This window comes from Oncorhynchus mykiss, chromosome 31 (genome assembly GCF_013265735.2).
Source record: "Oncorhynchus mykiss isolate Arlee chromosome 31, USDA_OmykA_1.1, whole genome shotgun sequence".
Lineage (NCBI taxonomy): Eukaryota > Metazoa > Chordata > Actinopteri > Salmoniformes > Salmonidae > Oncorhynchus > Oncorhynchus mykiss.
In genome coordinates, this window is record NC_050571.1 from 22048867 (window position 1) to 22067321 (window position 18455).

The 18455-nt window shown below is 43.9% G+C and overlaps 1 protein-coding gene across 5 annotated transcripts in view; it reads right to left on the bottom strand.

Moving 5' to 3' along the window:
* LOC110504785 (protein FAM13B) overlaps positions 1-18455 on the bottom strand; it is a 60938-nt gene that overhangs the window by 35387 nt on the left and 7096 nt on the right. For 4 of the 5 annotated variants that reach the window (XM_036969783.1, XM_036969782.1, XM_036969784.1 and 1 more), the window contains exons 2-6: positions 11391-11552; positions 10011-10191; positions 6223-6435; positions 5836-6013; positions 4365-4509 (exon numbers count right to left, since the gene is read on the bottom strand). In XM_036969783.1, the coding sequence (XP_036825678.1) occupies positions 4365-4509; positions 5836-6013; positions 6223-6435; positions 10011-10161 (687 nt within the window). In that variant the 5' untranslated portion in view covers positions 10162-10191; positions 11391-11552. Of the gene's footprint in view, positions 1-4364; positions 4510-5835; positions 6014-6222; positions 6436-10010; positions 10192-11390; positions 11553-18096; positions 18262-18455 lie in introns of all 5 variants that reach the window. The other variant, XM_036969781.1, reaches the window with a different exon arrangement.

Genomic DNA, 18455 nt, shown 5'->3' on the forward strand with positions numbered 1-18455 from the left:
AAGGTTGCAAGTTAGAGCGTTGGACTAGTAACCGGAAGGTTGCAAGTTCAAACCCCCGAGCTGACAAGGTACAAATCTGTCGTTCTGCCCCTGAACAGGCAGTTAACCCACTGTTCCTAGGCCGTCATTGTAAATAAGAATTTGTTCTTAACTGACTTGCCTAGTTAAATAAAGGTAAAATAAAAAATAAAAAGTGCCGTTTAAGAAGAGTTAAGAAAATATTGACCAAATAAACTAAAGTAAATAATAAAAAGTAACAATCAAATAACAATATTGAGGTTATATACAGGGGGTAATTTGTACATGTAGGTAGGGCTGAAGTGACTATGCATAGATAAACAGTGAGTAGCAGCAGTGTACAAAACAAATGGAGGGGGGGGTTTCAATGTAAATAGTTGAGCGGTCATTTGATTAATTGTTCAGCTTATGGCTTGGGGGTAGAAGCTGTTAAAGGAGCCTTTTGGTCCTAGACTTGGCGCTCCGGTATCACTTACCGTGTGGTAGCAGAGAAAACAGTCTATGACTTGGGTGACTGGAGTCTCTGAATTTTATGGGCTTTCCGCTGACATTGCCAATTATATAGGTCCTGGATGACAGGAAGCTTGGCCCCAGGGATGTACTGGGCTGTACACACTACCCTCTGTAGTGCCTTATGGTCAGATGCCGAGCAGTTGCCATACCAGGCGGTGATGCAACCGGTCAGGATGCTCCCAATGGTGCAGCTGTAGAACTTTGAGGATCTGGGGACAATTGCCAAATCTTTTCAGTCTCCTGAGGGGGAAAATGTTTTGTCGTGCCCTCTTCACGACTGTCTTGGTGTGTTTGGACCATGATAGTTTGTTGGTGATGTGGACACCAAGGAACTTAACTCTCGACCCGCTCCACTACAGCCCTGTTGATGTTAATGGGGGCGTGTTCGGCCCACCTTTTCCTGTAGTCCACGATCAGCTCCTTTGTCTTGCTCACATTGAGGGAGAGGTTGCTGTCCTGGCACCACACTGCCAGTTCTCTGACCTCCTCCATATAGGCTGTCTCATTGTTGTCGGCCATGACTAGCCCAGCCATGACTAGCCCAGGCAGGACTAGCCCAGCCCAGCCCCAAGGCTGAAATGCAGTGAAACTAAAGGCAGCACTTCCCACTCCAAACCATGGTCTCTGGCCAGACAGGATGGAATAAGCACTACTGTCTGCCTGTGCTGTGTGAGTTAGCCTGGCCTGGATAGACTGTCTTAATACTCCTTAAGGTCCGTTAGGAAACTGAGATGTCCCCGGAGACGGCCGCAGGTGTCAGTTCCACCGTTACATCACCATGGTTTTGTAAGCACAGCAGTTAAACATTTTCCTTCAGAGAACAAAGGGCCATTTCTGAACAGCCTAATCCTGGGCTACTCAGTCACAATACAGGGGGGAGAAAGGAGAGTCACATGGAAGGACTTTGTTGCTTATCATTGTCAGCTTCCTGTGTAAGAGAGCGTCTGCCTCAAACGCAAATATGCTGCTGTTGCCGAGGATTAGATCAAGATTTAGCGGCATATATACAGTACCAGTCAAAACTTGACACTTACTCATTCACACTAACGCAAGCATTTTTTGTTAATGTTTTCATACCATTTTCTACATTGTAGAATAATAGCAAAGAAATAAAAAATATGAAACACATGGAATCATGTAGTAACCAGAAAAAAAAAATGTTAAAGAAATCAAAATATATTTTATATTCTTCAAAGTAGCCACCCTTTGCCTTGATGACAGCTTTGCACAGTTGGCGTTCTCTCAACCAGCTTCACCTGGAATGCTTTTTCAACAGTGTTGGGAGTTCCCACATATGCTGAGCACTTGTTGGCTGCTTTTCCTTCACTGTGATCCAACTCATCCAAAACCATCTCAATTGGGTTGAGGTCAGGTGATTGTGGAGGCCAGGTCATCTGATGCAACACTCCATCACTCTCCTCCTCGGTCAAATTGCCCTTACACTGCCTGTGAGGTGTTGAAAAACAAATGATAGGACCACTAAGCCTAAACCAGATGGTTTGGCATATCGCTGCAGAATGCTGTGGTAGCCATGCTGTTTAAGTGTGCCTTGAATTAAATTTTAAATTATGATTATTTTTTAAATAAAAATCAATCACTGACAGTGTCACCAGCAAAGCACCCCCACACCATCACACCTCCATGCTTCACGGTGGGAACCACATATGCAGAGATGATCCGTTCACCTACTCCGCGTCTCACAAAGACATGGCGGTTGAAACCAAAATAATCACATTTGGACTCAGACTATCGTCCAGATTTCCATCGGTATAATGTCCACTGCTCGTGTTTCTTGGCCCAAGCAAGTCTATTCTTCTTATTGGTGTCCTTTAGTAGTGTTTTTTTTGCAGCAATTCGACCATGAAGGCCTGATTCACAGTCTCCTCTGAACAGTTTATGTTGAGATGTGTCTGTTACTTGAACTCTGTGAAGCATTTATTTGGGCTGCAATTTCTGAGGCTGGTAACTACAATGAACTTATCCTCTGCAGCAGAGGTAACTCTGGGTCTTCCTTTCCTGTGGCAGTCCTCATGAGAGCCAGTTTCATCACATGTTAATTGAAATGCATTCCAGGTGACTACCTCATGAAGCTGATTAAGAGAATGCCAAGAGTGTGCAAAGCTGTCAACAAAGCAAAAAGGTGGCTATTTTGAAGAATCTCAAATATAACATGTATTTTTTTATTTGTTTAACACTTTTTTGGTTACTACAGTCGTGGCCAAAAGTTTTGAGAAAGACACAAATACACATTTTCAAAGTCTGCTGCCTCAGTTTGTATGATGGCAATTTGAATATACTCCAGAATGTTATGAAGAGTGATCAGATCAACTGCAATTAATTGCAAAGTCCCTCTTTGCCATGCAAATGAACTGAATCCCCCAAAAACATTTCTACTGCATTTCAGCCCTGCCACAAAAGGACCAGCTGACATCATGTCAATGATTCTCTCGTTAACACAGGTGTGAATGTTGACGAGGACAAGGCTGGAGATCACTCTGTCATGCTGATTGAGTTCAAATAACAGACTGGAAGCTTATTTGTGTCATTCTCTAAATTTTTGGCCACGACTGTACATGTTTCCATGTGTTATTTCATAGTTTTGATGTCTTCACTAAACTTTCACTGTACCGGCAGTGTGTACTTAGACTTGCATGGCTTAATCTTTGAGACAAGCATATGCTACTGGCAGGATCAACCAGGTAGCCACTCACAACTTAGATGTTGTACCATAGTAAAAATAGTAAAAAGAAAATGAAAAACTCGAATGAGTAGGTGTCCAAACTTTTGACTGGTACTGTCCTCAACGCTGATCTGAAGACTGATGTGTGTGTGTTCTGTGGATGCTAGGGAGAGGAGACATGGCCGAGAGGAACTCCTGAACACCCATTTTACCACTAAATGCTGGCTACTTCGAGCAACCATCCCTATTACAGACACACAGACAGACAGACAGACAGACAAAGACTGAGACAAAGACTGAGACAAAGACTGAGACAAAGACAGACAAAGACAGGCATGGACAGACAGACAGAGACAGGCATGGACAGACATGGACCTACAGACAGACAGGCATGCAGACAGACGGACATGCAGACAGACAGCCATGCAGACAGACAGCCATGCAGACAGACAAAGACAGCCATGCAGACAGACAAAGACAGACAGCCATGCAGACAGACAGACAGCCATGCAGACAGACAGACAGCCATGCAGACAGACAGACAGCCATGCAGACAGATACAGCCATGCAGACAGACAGCCAGCCATGCAGACAGACAGCCAGCCATGCAGACAGACAGCCAGCCATGCAGACAGACAGACAGCCATGCAGACAGACAGACAGCCATGCAGACATACAGACAGCCATGCAGACATACAAAGACAGACAGACAGCCATGCAGACAGACAAAGACAGACAGACAGCCAGAACTCCTCAACACCCCTTTACTTTCTCTATTCTCTCAAGTGGTCTTTGGCTTGGGGCCAAGAAACAATATTCAACATTTAGACAGCCTTCAAAAGCAACACTGCAGTAATTCCAGAATCTCTCCTTTTCCATGGTAGTGCCAGACTCAAGAGTGGCTGGAATAACGTTAAACCCTTCTACTTCCTCATTACTGAAATACAACAGAACATATTTTAAGCTCAACACATGCAGGGCAGAAGGGAGTTACCCAATTAGGTAATAACAACCAAAGACCATTATGCCTTGACATACGGGCTCCCTACCTCTAAGCTTTCAGCCGTTAACCCATGCAATAGGGTGAGTGAGGTTGAATATTAGTCTCAGAATAGAAGACATTTCGAGCGGAAAACAGAGAGAAGGGCCTTACCTGTTCGTTGATGGAACTGTAGTCGTTGGTGGTAGAAACGTCATCGTCCTCTGAGTCAAAGAACTCCTCCTGATTCTCCAGCAGCTCCGCCAGGATGCGGCTCACTGACTCCTGCTCCTTCAGGCCCTCCACATCTGTGTCTAAACTAGAGTTACAGAAAATATGACCTCAGATCAGCCGTTATCATAAACACACATCAGTGTCTAAACTACAGTACAGGCAAAAAATGACCTCAGATCAGCTGTGATCAACCTTCATAACTGAAAGGACTTCTACATCCATGTGTAAACTACAGTACAAAAACTGAGAGGAAATGACCGCAGATCAGCTGTTATCCCAACCATCACGCCGTACAAAAATACAGTAGCTTATTGCATCATTATGTTTGACTTCAGATAGTCATCTGATGTAAAGTCAGATGACTAAGAAATACATGTTAGTAAGTACACAATGATAAAGCCTCGTTATTGTTAATTTTATTTTTTACATTAGTTTATTTAGTAAATATTTTCTTAAATCCATTTCTTGAACTGCATTGCTGGTTGAGGGCTTGTAAGTTAAGCATTTCACTTACAAGCCCTCAGTTAAGAGTTAAGAAAATATTTACTAAATAAACTAATGTAAAAAATAAAAGTATTCGGCGCATGTGACAAAACATTTGATTTTGATTTGAAATATGCAATTCAAACACATATACGACTAGTGGTATTATAATCAGATTCTGGCATAACAGCTGTTCTCTCCCTGAAGTCAACAGAACACTGCCGTTTTCAGAACATTGGCTACAGATGATCTCGAGTCTAGAAGATTCTTTTATTATTTTGCAGAGCAACTTCTCAAAACATGGTTATTTATTTCAGAATATAAATGAGCAATAAGGCCTGAGGGGTGTGGTATATTGTCAATATACCACAGCTAAGGGCTGTTCTTTTGCTCGACGCAACGCAGAGTGCCTGGATACTGTACTGGCCATACTGTATACCACAAACCCCCGAGGTGCCTTATTGTCATTTTTTATTTTACCTTTATTTAACTAGGCAAGTCAGTTAAGAACAAATTCTTATTTTCAATGACGGCCTGTTCAGGGGAAGAACGACAGATTTGTACCTTGAACTTGCACTCGGCTACCCTGCCTACCACTAGGGTGTCTTGAACTTGCAACCTTTCGGTTATTGGTCCAACGCTCTAACCACTAGGCTACCCCATTGTAAACTGGTTACAAACATAATTAGAGCAGTAAAAATATATGTGTCATACGGTCTCATACCACGGCATTCAGCAAATCAGCATTCAGGGCTCGAACCACCCAGTTTATAATTAAAAATAATTTGTGCTCTATAACCACTTCTGAGCAAAAGTGGCAGCAAAGTGAAAGAGCCATCGATATGCAGGTATGAACAAGTACTACAGGCCTTAGGTATGAGGTATTTAGGATGGATAGTTGATGTGCTGTCACTATTGTTGATCGTACTGGAAGACGTCGGGTCCGAAGACGGCGGCGAGGGCTCCAACGCTCCAGCTCTCCTCCTGGAGCGAGGCCACGCTGGACAGGAAGCGGCACAGGAAGCGCAGTAGGCTGTAGTTGACCTGAGGCAGCTGCTGGAGGAAGTACTTCATGTTGCGGGCGAGCTCCTCCTCACCGCTGTAGTCTGGACAACACACAACAACAACAAGGGTTTATAGATGATGCTGCCAAGGGAAGAAAGTAAGGTGAGAGGGCAGGTGGAAAGCTAGAGAAGGAATAATGTGCATCACCTTTATCGGGAGTACAGGTCAGATCCACAGAACATCAACAGGAGGATGAAGAGGTAGGGGACAGTAGAGAGGTGAATGATGAAGAGGACTAAGATTAACATACCTTGGTAGAGCTGCAGGATGTGGGCCTGCATGCCAGCAGGGATGATGGGTTCTGGGAGCTCCTGCAGGAAGAGACGGAGCAGGCTGACGGCCGAGGCCAGGTCAGCCTCTTTCTCCAGGTCCACCTCCTCCCCAGAGTCATAGCGCTGCCGTAGCCACTCCACCCGCTCCGCATTACCGTTGACCAGGAACAGCCCCTCCAGATCCAGACGCCCTGAGAGCAACACAGAGGCACAGAGGATAGTAGTCAATCACTTGCTCACTCCGCTTAACAGTTCTTGATGAATGAATCCTCTATGGACCATTTCAATGAGGACTGTGAATACAGCATTAATTCGCTTTGAATGAGTAGAATGGCTGCTTGACTTTTTCAAACAGATCCCACAGTGATTTAATTACACAAATAAACTTCTCAACTTGTCATTTCTCAAATGGGTGAAATTGCACAATTTCCTAGATTTGTAGTGGTACTACAATTTGTGCAGATGTACTACCAGCTCAATCACAGAGCGTATTAATGTTGGGGAGGAAGGAATGTTATTTTACCAACCATCCCTTTCAGTGAGTGTTGGTGGTTGTGTTAGTGGCTTCCTCTGTTTCCAGATGCAGCAGCCAGATGACATCATGGCCTGTCCGTTGAATCAATTACCACTATTGATGCAGGGGGTGTGTACTGTACACAAGGAAGTCCACAACCAGGAAACAAAGAACGCAATCATTACACTGTCATGTCATTCCACAACTCTGGGTTGTTCCACCACAGTGAATGAGGAGATCTGCCACTAGGCTTTGTTCATAGTGAGCTGCCTGGTTAAAGAAAACAGTGGGCGGTAACTGTAAGGGATAGCGCTCTGGTATGTGACCTGGCCCAGACCAGGCCCCCTGCCCACCTCCCCTCCACTCCCAGCCTAACTAACCCCACTGGGACTCCAGCAGCAGGCCCCTTGCTCACCTCCCCTCCCCACCCAGCCTATGAAACCCCACTGGGACTCCAGCAGCAGGCCCCTTGCTCACCTCCCTGCCCAGCCTATAAAACCCCACTGGGACTCCAGCAGCAGGCCCCCTGCTCACCTCCCTGCCCAGCCTATAAAACCCCACTAGGGCTCCAGCAGCATTTCGCTGGCCTGGTCTCCTGATGCTCACAGAGGTCTTACGTTACAGTTGATCCCATTGTGAGTGCAAACAGACAGATTAATTTCTGGACTGCACAATTATCATTAATATGGCGACTGGCAGGTGAATGAAAGGTGTGTGTGATGTATTACACCTGATGTCAAATGGAATTCAGTTGACTGATAAGCTACCTGGAGATAAAACAAGTTGAAATGCATAGGAGGAAGTGAGAATCCCAGTCATGGTAATAGGAACTGAATGGATGTTTATGCCTGTGGAGTTGCAGCATTATGCCTGCATTGGATTGACTAGCTCATTTTTCCCCCTACGCCCATCCTTTCATAGTTTAAAAGGAGTCGAGGTTGGTAAAAAAAAAGCTATGCAACGGAAGAAGCATGTGAGAAGAGAAGATCTCTCAACTACATGTTTGGTTTATCATGTTGCAAGGAGGACAGTCATGACTGTAAATGTTTATTTTTCGGACAGTAGTTCGGCTAGGCTATATGGAACATGAGCAGATTCTTCCTAAATAATAAATACACAGATGATAGGGTGCAGGTTATGTCAATCAAGTAGAAGCGTTGCCAGTGGGGATTGATTACAGCGGTTTAAATGACGACAGGTCGAAGTGTCACCAGTTGGGATTGATTACAGAAGCTGAAATAACGACAGGTCGAAGTGTCGCCAGTTGGGATTGATTACAGCGGTTTAAATGACGACAGGTCGAAGTGTCGCCAGTTGGGATTGATTACAGCGGTTTAAATAACAGGTCAAGGTGTCGCCAGTTGGGATTGATTACAGCGGTTTAAATGACGACAGGTCGAAGTGTCGCCAGTTGGGATTGATTACAGCGGTTTAAATAACAGGTCAAGGTGTCGCCAGTTGGGATTGAATATAGAAGCTTGAAATAACGACAGGTCGAAGTGTCGCCAGTTGGGATTGATTACAGAAGCTGAAATAACGACAGGTCGAAGTGTCGCCAGTTGGGATTGATTACAGCGGTTTAAATAACAACAGGTCGAAGTGTCGCCAGTTGGGGTTGATTACAGAAGCTGAAATAACGACAGGTCGAAGTGTCGCCAGTTGGGATTGATTACAGCGGTTTAAATAACAACAGGTCGAAGTGTCGCTTGTTGGGATTGATTACAGCGGTTTAAATAACGGCAGGTCGAAGTGTCGCCAGTTGGGATTGATTACAGAAGCTGAAATAACGACAGGTCAAAGTGTCGCCAGTTGGGATTGATTACAGAGGCTGAAATAACGACAGGTCAAAGTGTCGCCAGTTGGGATTGATTACAGAGGCTGAAATAACGACAGGTCGAAGTGTCGCCAGTTGGGATTGATTACAGAGGCTGAAATAACGACAGGTCAAAGTGTCGCCAGTTGGGATTGATTACAGCGGTTTAAATGACGACAGGTCAAAGTGTCGCCAGTTGGGATTGATTACAGAAGCTGAAATAACAACAGGTCGAAGTGTCGCCAGTTGGGATTGATTACAGCGGTTTAAATAACAGGTCAAGGTGTCGCCAGTTGGGATTGAATATAGAAGCTTGAAATAACGACAGGTCGAAGTGTCGCCAGTTGGGATTGATTACAGAAGCTGAAATAACGACAGGTCGAAGTGTCGCCAGTTGGGATTGATTACAGCGGTTTAAATAACAACAGGTCGAAGTGTCGCTTGTTGGGATTGATTACAGCGGTTTAAATAACGACAGGTTGAAGTGTCGCCAGTTGGGATTGATTACAGCGGTTTAAATAACGACAGGTTGAAGTGTCGCCAGTTGGGATTGATTACAGCGGTTTAAATAACGACAGGTCGAAGTGTCGCCAGTTGGGATTGATTACAGCGGTTTAAATAACGACAGGTCGAAGTGTCGCCAGTTGTGGTTGATTACAGAAGCTGAAATAACGACAGGTCGAAGTGTCGCCAGTTGGGATTGATTACAGCGGTTTAAATAACAACAGGTCGAAGTGTCGCCAGTTGGGATTGATTACAGCGGTTTAAATGACGACAGGTCGAAGTGTCGCCAGTTGGGATTGATTACAGCGGTTTAAATAACAACAGGTCGAAGTGTCGCCAGTTGGGATTGATTACAGCGGTTTAAATAACAACAGGTCGAAGTGTCGCCAGTTGGGATTGATTACAGCGGTTTAAATAACGACAGGTCGAAGTGTCGCCAGTTGGGATTGATTACAGCGGTTTAAATAACGACAGGTCGAAGTGTCGCCAGTTGGGATTGATTACAGAAGCTGAAATAACGACAGGTCGAAGTGTCGCCAGTTGGGGTTGATTACAGCGGTTTAAATAACAACAGGTCGAAGTGTCGCCAATTGGGATTGATAGAGGCTGAAATGACAACAGGTACATGTTCTTCTAAAGTACCGGAGAGAATTGTCAAAACAATCCCCGACGATATAAAACAAGACAGTGGCAGAATAATGGGATTTACAGTGCACATAAAAATATACATTAAGGTAAATGTGATGCTTAATGAGGTGATTAATTTGCCAGAGAGAGAGCATGTATTTTGGAGGTCCAATCTGTGCAGCTCTCCTGTGTTGCTCTCGGTCGATAGACAACCAGGAAATAAACTACTGGACAAAGTACTGGCTCCCGTTTGATGCCTGAGGAATGAGTCTCTAGTTAGAAATACAGCTTGTGAATGTTCCACTCACCATGCTCTTCGACGTACTCTACGATGTGCCTGACCAGTAGGGGGACCTCCTGGCCTGGCTGGCCGCTCTGCTGCACCTCATCTAGGGGAACCCCAAAAACCCTGGCTGGTGTCAGGGAGTTGCTGGGGGAAGGAGAGAGGCTCTTCCTCATCGCTTCCACAGCCGAGCTGCTTCCGAAGGTCTGGATGTCCGCCACCGCCAAACACACACCAGAGAGAGAGACACTGTCACGGGCTGTGTTCTCCATCCAACATACATATCTAAACATACATATCTAAACACACACCGGAGAGAGAGACACTGTCACGGGCTGTGTTCTCCATCCAACATACATATCTAAACATACATATCTAAACACACACCGGAGAGAGAGACACTGTCACGGGCTGTGTTCTCCATCCAACATACATATCTAAACATACATATCTAAACACACACCGGAGAGAGAGACACTGTCACGGGCTGTGTTCTCCATCCAACATACATATCTAAACATACATATCTAAACACACACCGGAGAGAGAGACACTGTCACGGGCTGTGTTCTCCATCCAACATACATATCTAAACATACACATCTAAACACACACCGGAGAGAGAGACACTGTCACGGGCTGTGTTCGCCATCCAACATACATATCTAAACATACATATCTAAACACACACAGGGCAGCCAGTGTGGTTATCAGACCCAGCTAGCGCTGAGCCAGTGTAGTTGTTATCAGGTTCCAGCTAGCTCGGAGTGAGTGGGTTATTAATTAGTGTCATGTGCATGTGTCTGACAGCCATCAGAACAAGCATAGATAGTTACAATGTTAATGGGAGCAGGTGCTTGGGCTTGGAGCGCTAGCTAGGCTACATTTCAGTGATGGGTTTCAGTGTTCTGTGCCCTATTAAACAAACACACACTACCCAGGCCAGCGACCTCCCTAAAGAATGGCTCTACTTAAGCAATAAGGCTCGGGGGGGGTGCGGTATACGGCCATAATACCACGGCTAAGGGCTGTTCTTACGCACAACGCGGAGTGCCTGGATACAGACCTTAGCCGTGGTACATTGCCAATATACCATAAACACCAGAGGTGCATATTTGCTATTATAAACTGATTACCAACATAATTACAGCTGTAAAAATAAGTGTTGTCATACCCGTGGTATACAGTCCAATATACCACGGCTGTCAGCCAATCAGCATTCAGGGATCGAACCACCCAGTTTATAATACAGGTCAGCCTAGGGCATATTAGTCTGAAAACAAATCCAGATCTGACCCATTCACACATCAATGACTGACTGCAGCCTCTATTCAACCACATCAGTGTGTTGTGGCTCTGAATGTTAGCTCAAAGCTCACACAAACCTATATGTTGTTGTACTCACCGTTCAGCACTTAAAACACCCAGTAGTTCACCTTATCTTCAGCACCACTCACTAGCAGTGAATCGAATGGTCATCTATGGCTGCTTCAGGTTATGGCAAAAGATGAGCCTGTAGTTCCTCATTGACAGACCGCGAATCCTGATCAGGACTTCAGTAGCTAAGCTGCAGGAGAGAATGGAGAGTAAGAAAATTAAGTGTTTGAAAGAAGCTGCTTTGTTAGGTCCAAGACGTTCTATTATATTGAGAAGATAGTCGAATGGTCGCTCGAACAATGAAAATACATGTCCTCAAAGATGGAAGGCAGGTAGGATCAGGTGGGACCATTATAGGGTTGTCTAGATGGGATACAACTTATGTTCAAATTGAAATTTCGGCCTCCCGGGTGGCGCAGTGGTTAAGGGCGCTGTACTGCAGCGCCAGCTGTGCCATCAGAGTCCCTGGGTTCGCGCCCAGGCTCTGTCGTAACCGGCCGCGACCGGGGAGGTCCGTGGGGCGACGCACAATTGGCCTAGCGTCGCCCGGGTTAGGGAGGGCTTGGTCGGTAGGGGTGTCCTTGGCCAGGTGCACGGTGTTTCCTCCGGCGCATTGGTGCGGCTGGCTTCCGGGTTGGATGCGTGCTGTGTTAAGAAGCAGTGCGGCTTGGTTGGGTTGTGTATCGGAGGACGCATGACTTTCAACATTCGTCTCTCCCGAGCCCGTACGGGAGTTGTAGCGATGAGACAAGATAGTAGCTACTACAACAATTGGATACCACGAAATTGGGGAGAAAAAGGGGTAAAAAATAAAAATAAAAAAAATTATAATAATAATTGAAATTTCGTATCAGGTTAGGAGAATTTACTTTAAGGTAAGCATACCCATCAAGCCCACTTTCATATTTGGATTCAAATAAAAAAAAGTATGGACATTTTCTGCTGTTTGTTTCAACTAATTAATCTAGTCGTTATATCCATAAGCTTTTTATTAAGACAATCAGATGTTTTATTAAGTTGTTGACTATTGTGTAAGTTCCACATGTCAAAGGCTACCCTCAGATAAACACATTTCATTTTTCTACCTAAGTGATAATCTTTTATCTAAAATTAAGAGATGTGCTGATATATGCACAGCATATTTTATGAACATTCATGACTATTTCTTGCCAACTTAAAACATGGGTTTTTCATGCCATCAGTCATGCCTGTATGTCAGTCTCACAGTAGCAACATCATTTGGTTAACAACAACAAGATAATTGATTTCAGGCATTCACAGATTACATGTTCAAACACATTGTCTTATTTTTTTTTACCCCTTTCTCTCCCCAATTCCGTGGTCTCCAATTAGTAGTAGTTACTGTCTTGTCTCATCGCTGCAACTTCTTAAAACATTTTTTATTTCACCTTTATTTAATCAGGTAGGCTAGTTGAGAACAAGTTCTCATTTGCAACTGCGACCTGGCCAAGATAAAGCATAGCAGTTCGACACATACAACACAGAGTTGCACATGGAAAGAACAAAACATAGTCAATAATACAGTAGAGAAAAAAAAGTCTATATACAGTGAGTGCAAATAAGGTCAAATAAGGGAGTTAAGGCAATACATAGGCCATGGTGGCGAAGTAATTACAATATGGCAATTAAACACTGGAATGGTAGATGTGAAAAAGATGGATGTGCAAGTAGAGATACTGTGGTGCAAAAGGAGCAAAATAAATAAATAAATAAATACAGTATGGGAATGAGGTAGATAGATGGGCTGTTTACAGATGGGCTATGGACAGGTGCAGTGATCTGTGAGCTGCTCTGACAGCTGGTTCTTAAAGCTAGCGAGGGAGATGGGAATCTCCAGCTTCAGAGATTTTTGCAATTCATTCCAGTCATGGGCAGCAGAGAACTGGAAGGAAAGATGACCAAAGGAGGAATTGGCTTTGGGGGTGACCAGTGAGATATACCTGTTGGAGCGCGTGCTACGAGTGGGTGCTGCTATGGTGACCTTTACCTAGCAGAGACTTGTAGATAACCTGTAGCCAGTGGGTTTGGCGACGAGTCTGAAGCGAGGGCCAGCCAACGAGAGCGTACAGGTCGCAATGGTGGGTAGTGTATGGGGCTTTGGTGACAAAACAGATGGCACTGTGATAGACTGCATCCAGTTTGTTGAGTAGAGTGTTGGAGCTATTTTATAGACGACATCACCGAAGTCGAGGATCGCTAGGATGGTCAGTTTTACTCGGGTATGTTTGGCAGCATGAGTGAAGGATGCTTTGTTGCGATATAGGAAGCCGATTCTAGATTTAATTTTGGATTGGAGATGCTTAATGTGAGTCTGGAAGGAGAGTTCACAGTCTAACCAGACACCTAGGTATTTGTAGTTGTCCACGTATTCTAAGTCAGAGCCGTCCAGAGTAGTGATGCTAGTCGGGCGGGCAGGTGCAGGCAGTGATCGATTGAATAGCATGCATTTAGTTTTACTTGCGTTTAAGAGCAGTTGGAGGCCACGGAAGGAGAGTTGTATGGCATTGAAGCTCATCTGGAGGTTAGTTAACAGTGTCCAAAGAGGGGTCAGAAGTATACAGAACGGTGTCGTCTGCGTAGAGGTGGATCAGAGAATCACCAGCAGAAAAGCAACATCATTGATGTATACAGAAAAGAGAATCGGCCCGAGAATTGAACCCTGTGGCACACCCATAGAGACTGTCAGAGGTCCAGACAACAGGCCCTCCGATTTGACACACTGAACTCTATCAGAGAAGTAGTTGGTGAAGCATTTGAGAAACCAAGGCTGTCGAGTCTGCCGATGAGAATGTTGTGATTGACAGAGTCGAAAGCCTTGGCCAGGTCGATGAATATGGCTGCACAGTAATGTCTCTTATCGATGGCGGTTATAATGTCGTTTAGAACCTTGAGCGTAGCTGAGGTGCACCCATGACCAGCTCTGAAACGAGATTGCATAGCGGAGAAGGTATTCGAAATGGTCAGTAATCTGTTTGTTAACTTGGCTTTCGAAGACAGGGTAGGATAGATATAGGTCTGTAGCAGGTCTAGAGTGTCACCCCCTTTGAAAAGGGGGATGACCACGGCAGCTTTCCAATCTTTGGGAATCTCAGACAATACGAAAGAGAGGTTGAACAGGCTAAGCAAGAGAGGGACCAGATTGACTAGCCCGGCTGATTTGTAGGGGTCCAGATTTTGCAGCTCTTTCAGAACATCAGCTATCTGGATTTGGGTAAAGGAGAAATGGTGGGGGCTTTGGCGGGTTGCCGTGGAGGGTGCCGGGCAGTTGACCGGGGTAGGGGTAGCCATGTGGAAAGCATGGCCAGCCGTAGAGAAATGCTTATTGAAATTCTCAATTATAGTGGATTTATCGGTGGTGACTGTGTTTCCTAGCCTCAGAGCAGTGGGCAGCTGGGAGGAGATGCTCTTATTCTCCATGGACTTTAGTGTCCCAGAACTTTTTTGAGTTAGTACTACAGGATGCACATTTGTTTGAAAAAAAGCTTTAAGAAGTTAAGAAAAATCCTGTGCCTTCAACTCCACTGCTCTCTCCACTCAATCAACAGGAAAACAAAATGGCCTCAATGTAGCAGTTGTCAGATGGTGCTTCATCCCAACATGTTAATCTTCTGCTGTCAAACACTTCCCTGCCTACAGACAGACTACATCAGGTTCTCTAACATTTCACTTATAAAGCTAAACAATCAAAATAACTAGACCCATGAAATAAGTTATCACAACAAGACATAAGCCTAAAGACATAGGAACCCTTTCACTCAATACAAAGTGATAGACAGTCACAACAGCTACAGTATGTGGAGGGGATAATTCATACTGGTGACACCCCCTGGTTCACGACTGTCCATCTACGCTGCCAGGGACAGTGATGGAAAGGAGTGGCAAACCAAGACCAGGAGGAGAGCTCAAACCAAGCAGAGAAATCCCCTGGCCTGATAGACAGCTGATTTAGGCTGTGGTAATCTGAACAGAGACATTCAGCAGGTTTAAAGTACAGGACACCTCAACGCATCTTCTACAAGCATCTGATCACAAGATAGGCCTGTACCCCTTTGGATATAGGCCTACCCAGGCAAGGGTAGTTATTCTAAGGCTCACCTTTTTCTGTTGAGAGAACCTCTTGGCTTAGCAGGTTAGTTTCACACTCATCGGTTTCAGGCTTTTTGGATGTCCTGTCCTAGGCTCGACAGGGAATCTGACCAGATTTGGTTATGCTTGGCCCGTTTCCATTACAAAACAATCCTCTAGCAACAACAATCTCACATGGCAGGAGGCTGTGCACTTAGTGACTTGATGTTCCTGTCCTGCCATTCTCCAATTTATGGGCGGCAGGGTAGCTGAGTGGTTAGAGCGTTGGACTAGTAACCGAAAGATTGCAAGATCGAATCCCCGAGCTGACAAGATAAAAATCTGTTGTTCTGCCCCTGAACAAGGCAGTTAACCCACTGTTCCTAGGCCGTCATTGAAAATAAGAATTTGTTCTTAACCGACTTGCCTAGTTAAATAAAGGTGAATCCAGGTGAAAGCTATGATCCCTTATTGATGTAATTTGTTAAAACCTCTTAAGGATCCGCCCCTTTAAAAAAAAAAAAAATTGACCTAAAATGACATACCCAAATCTAACTGCCTGTAGCCCAGGACCTGAAACAAGGATATAAGGATATTCTTCATACCATTTGAAAGGAAACACTGAAGTTTGTGGAAATCTGAAATTAATGTTGGAGAATATAACACATCAGATCTGGTAAAACATAACACAAAGAAGAAGAGAAAAAAAAAAAAAAAAAAAAAAAAAAAAAAATTCTTTTTTTTTGTACCATCATCTTTGAAATGCAAGAGAAAAGCCATAATGTATTATTCCAGCCCAGGGGGGATTTAGATTTTGGCCACTAGATGGCAGCAGTGTATGGGCATAATTTTAGACTGATCCAATGAACCATTGCATTTTGGATCAAAATTTTGTAAAGACGACTGTCCAAATGTGCCTAATTGGTTTATTAACAACTTGAAGTTCATAACTGTGCACACTCCTTAAATCCACTTCCATCAGTGTAGATAAAGGGGAGAAGACCGGTTAAATTAGGATTTTTAAGCATTGGGACAAATTGTGTATGTGTGCCCTTCAGAGGGTGAATGGGCAAGACAAAAGAACAGGGGACATGAAAACTTTGCATTTGAAGCAAGAAATTGTTGGATGGGGAGACCTGGCATTGATTACTCTAAAGAAAATGTAATTGCAGAGCAGAGGACATGACAACAAAGCTTTTTAAGCTAAATATTATTGTTGATGTGGGAGACTTGCCTATGTAATGCAGACTATTCTGAGTGACCATTCCATCATATTTCAGGCATCAACCGTACAATAAAAAAGTATTTGTGAGAAAACGAACATGCACGTTGGGGTCATGTCATAGCTATGTCTAATATTAACATTAATACTAAACCAAAATTAAAACGTAGCTAGCGATCTCTTGGAGGGCTGATGGTAGCTTGCTGTGACTTAGGTTGTTAAAGGGTAATGGAAACCCTTCAGGAAGTAGATCTAAGCAAAGAGATGTTTTCAATCCACTAATACTAAACATGTGCTTGTAATAGAAAGATCTCTATATTTAGTATTTTGATCTTGAACAATGTTCATTAGAAGTCTGGGTAGCGCCATCTTTAATTTCCATACTAACGACTGACGCCAATGCCTCGCTGATAGGAGTGAGCAAAATGTGAGTTTTAGCGTGGATACTGAAAGTGAATGCTGCCACTGGCAGGCACCTTTCCTCTACTGGACCTGAAAAATGTCTCACAACTGACAGCTCAGTTACTGAGATTAGGTAATCAATAAAGGTGAGAAACAATTTGTTTTTACTTTATTTTTTCAGATTGATTAGTCTGTGAAATTAAATTGTTAACAAGGCAAGTAGACAAGCTATAGTAATTATCTAGCTAGCTAACTACATAAAAACAACATAATATATCAAGTTATCTGTGATAGGAATCCTAGCTAACAATAGTAAGCCTGCTGGATGTTCATTGCAAGAATGTATGTAGCCTAAGCCTGAAGCAAAACCTTATGACAGGGGCCCCCAATTACACTTAGCCATGGGACAATTTGTCATTGAGCGGCTGAATCCCTAACAGATATAGAATTAGACAAAAACAGAATAATTTCAAACCTAGTTTACAATGGGATATGATCACAAATGTGCTATTTATGCATGGGAATACTTGGGAACAGATTTTCCAACAACAACAAAGCTGATTTCTTGGTGATTTTAGTGTTATGTCCAAAAACAAAAAGCATATACCTATCTATAACGACTTCTGAAATCTAATGCTGGTAGTCAGCTTTGTAACTAAACTATCCTGGTGTAGCTGGTTCATGACAGCTACTTACATGCATACATCACATTATTTCAGTTTTGGACTATCAGATTACATTGTTATGTTCTCAAATGAAAACCTTTGGATAATAAAATGTAACTTTGTCGCCTTGCAAGCCGATTGATAACTTGTACAATTCCCTTCCATTCATGATTCCCTTTATGTGCTACTTGGGGAAGACGAGGACAAAGAGGATGAGATTGAAATGGAGGAGCTGGAGGAAGTTAGAGCCACCACGTGGTCCCTCTCAGCTCAGCTTTTTGACTGGAAAATAACTGAATGTACTATTAGGCAGATTATATATAACATTTGTTTTTACATTTTTTATTTTAAATACTCACTGTCTGTAGGACCCTGTGATGGATGTCAGCTCTCAGACCTTTGTGGAGGACGACACTATAGACATGTCTCCTGTGAGCCAGGCAGTCAATAGCTGCCCCCATGGTGACAAGGATAGGCAGGGGCTGGAGAGACTGGACAACATGCTGCTGTGGCTGCAAACAGGGCTGAGGGACAATCACACCCTCACATGACACAGACATACATACCATACATAGCTACGAGCAAAGATAAATCCTAGTCTTCACGCAGTAGCTCAGGTTCACACTGGTCTTTCCCCTTTTCTTGCAAGCTTTTAATTTGTTCCCATTCGGACTGTTCCTGTATTCAAATCAGTTTATTGGTCCATACACAGTTTAGC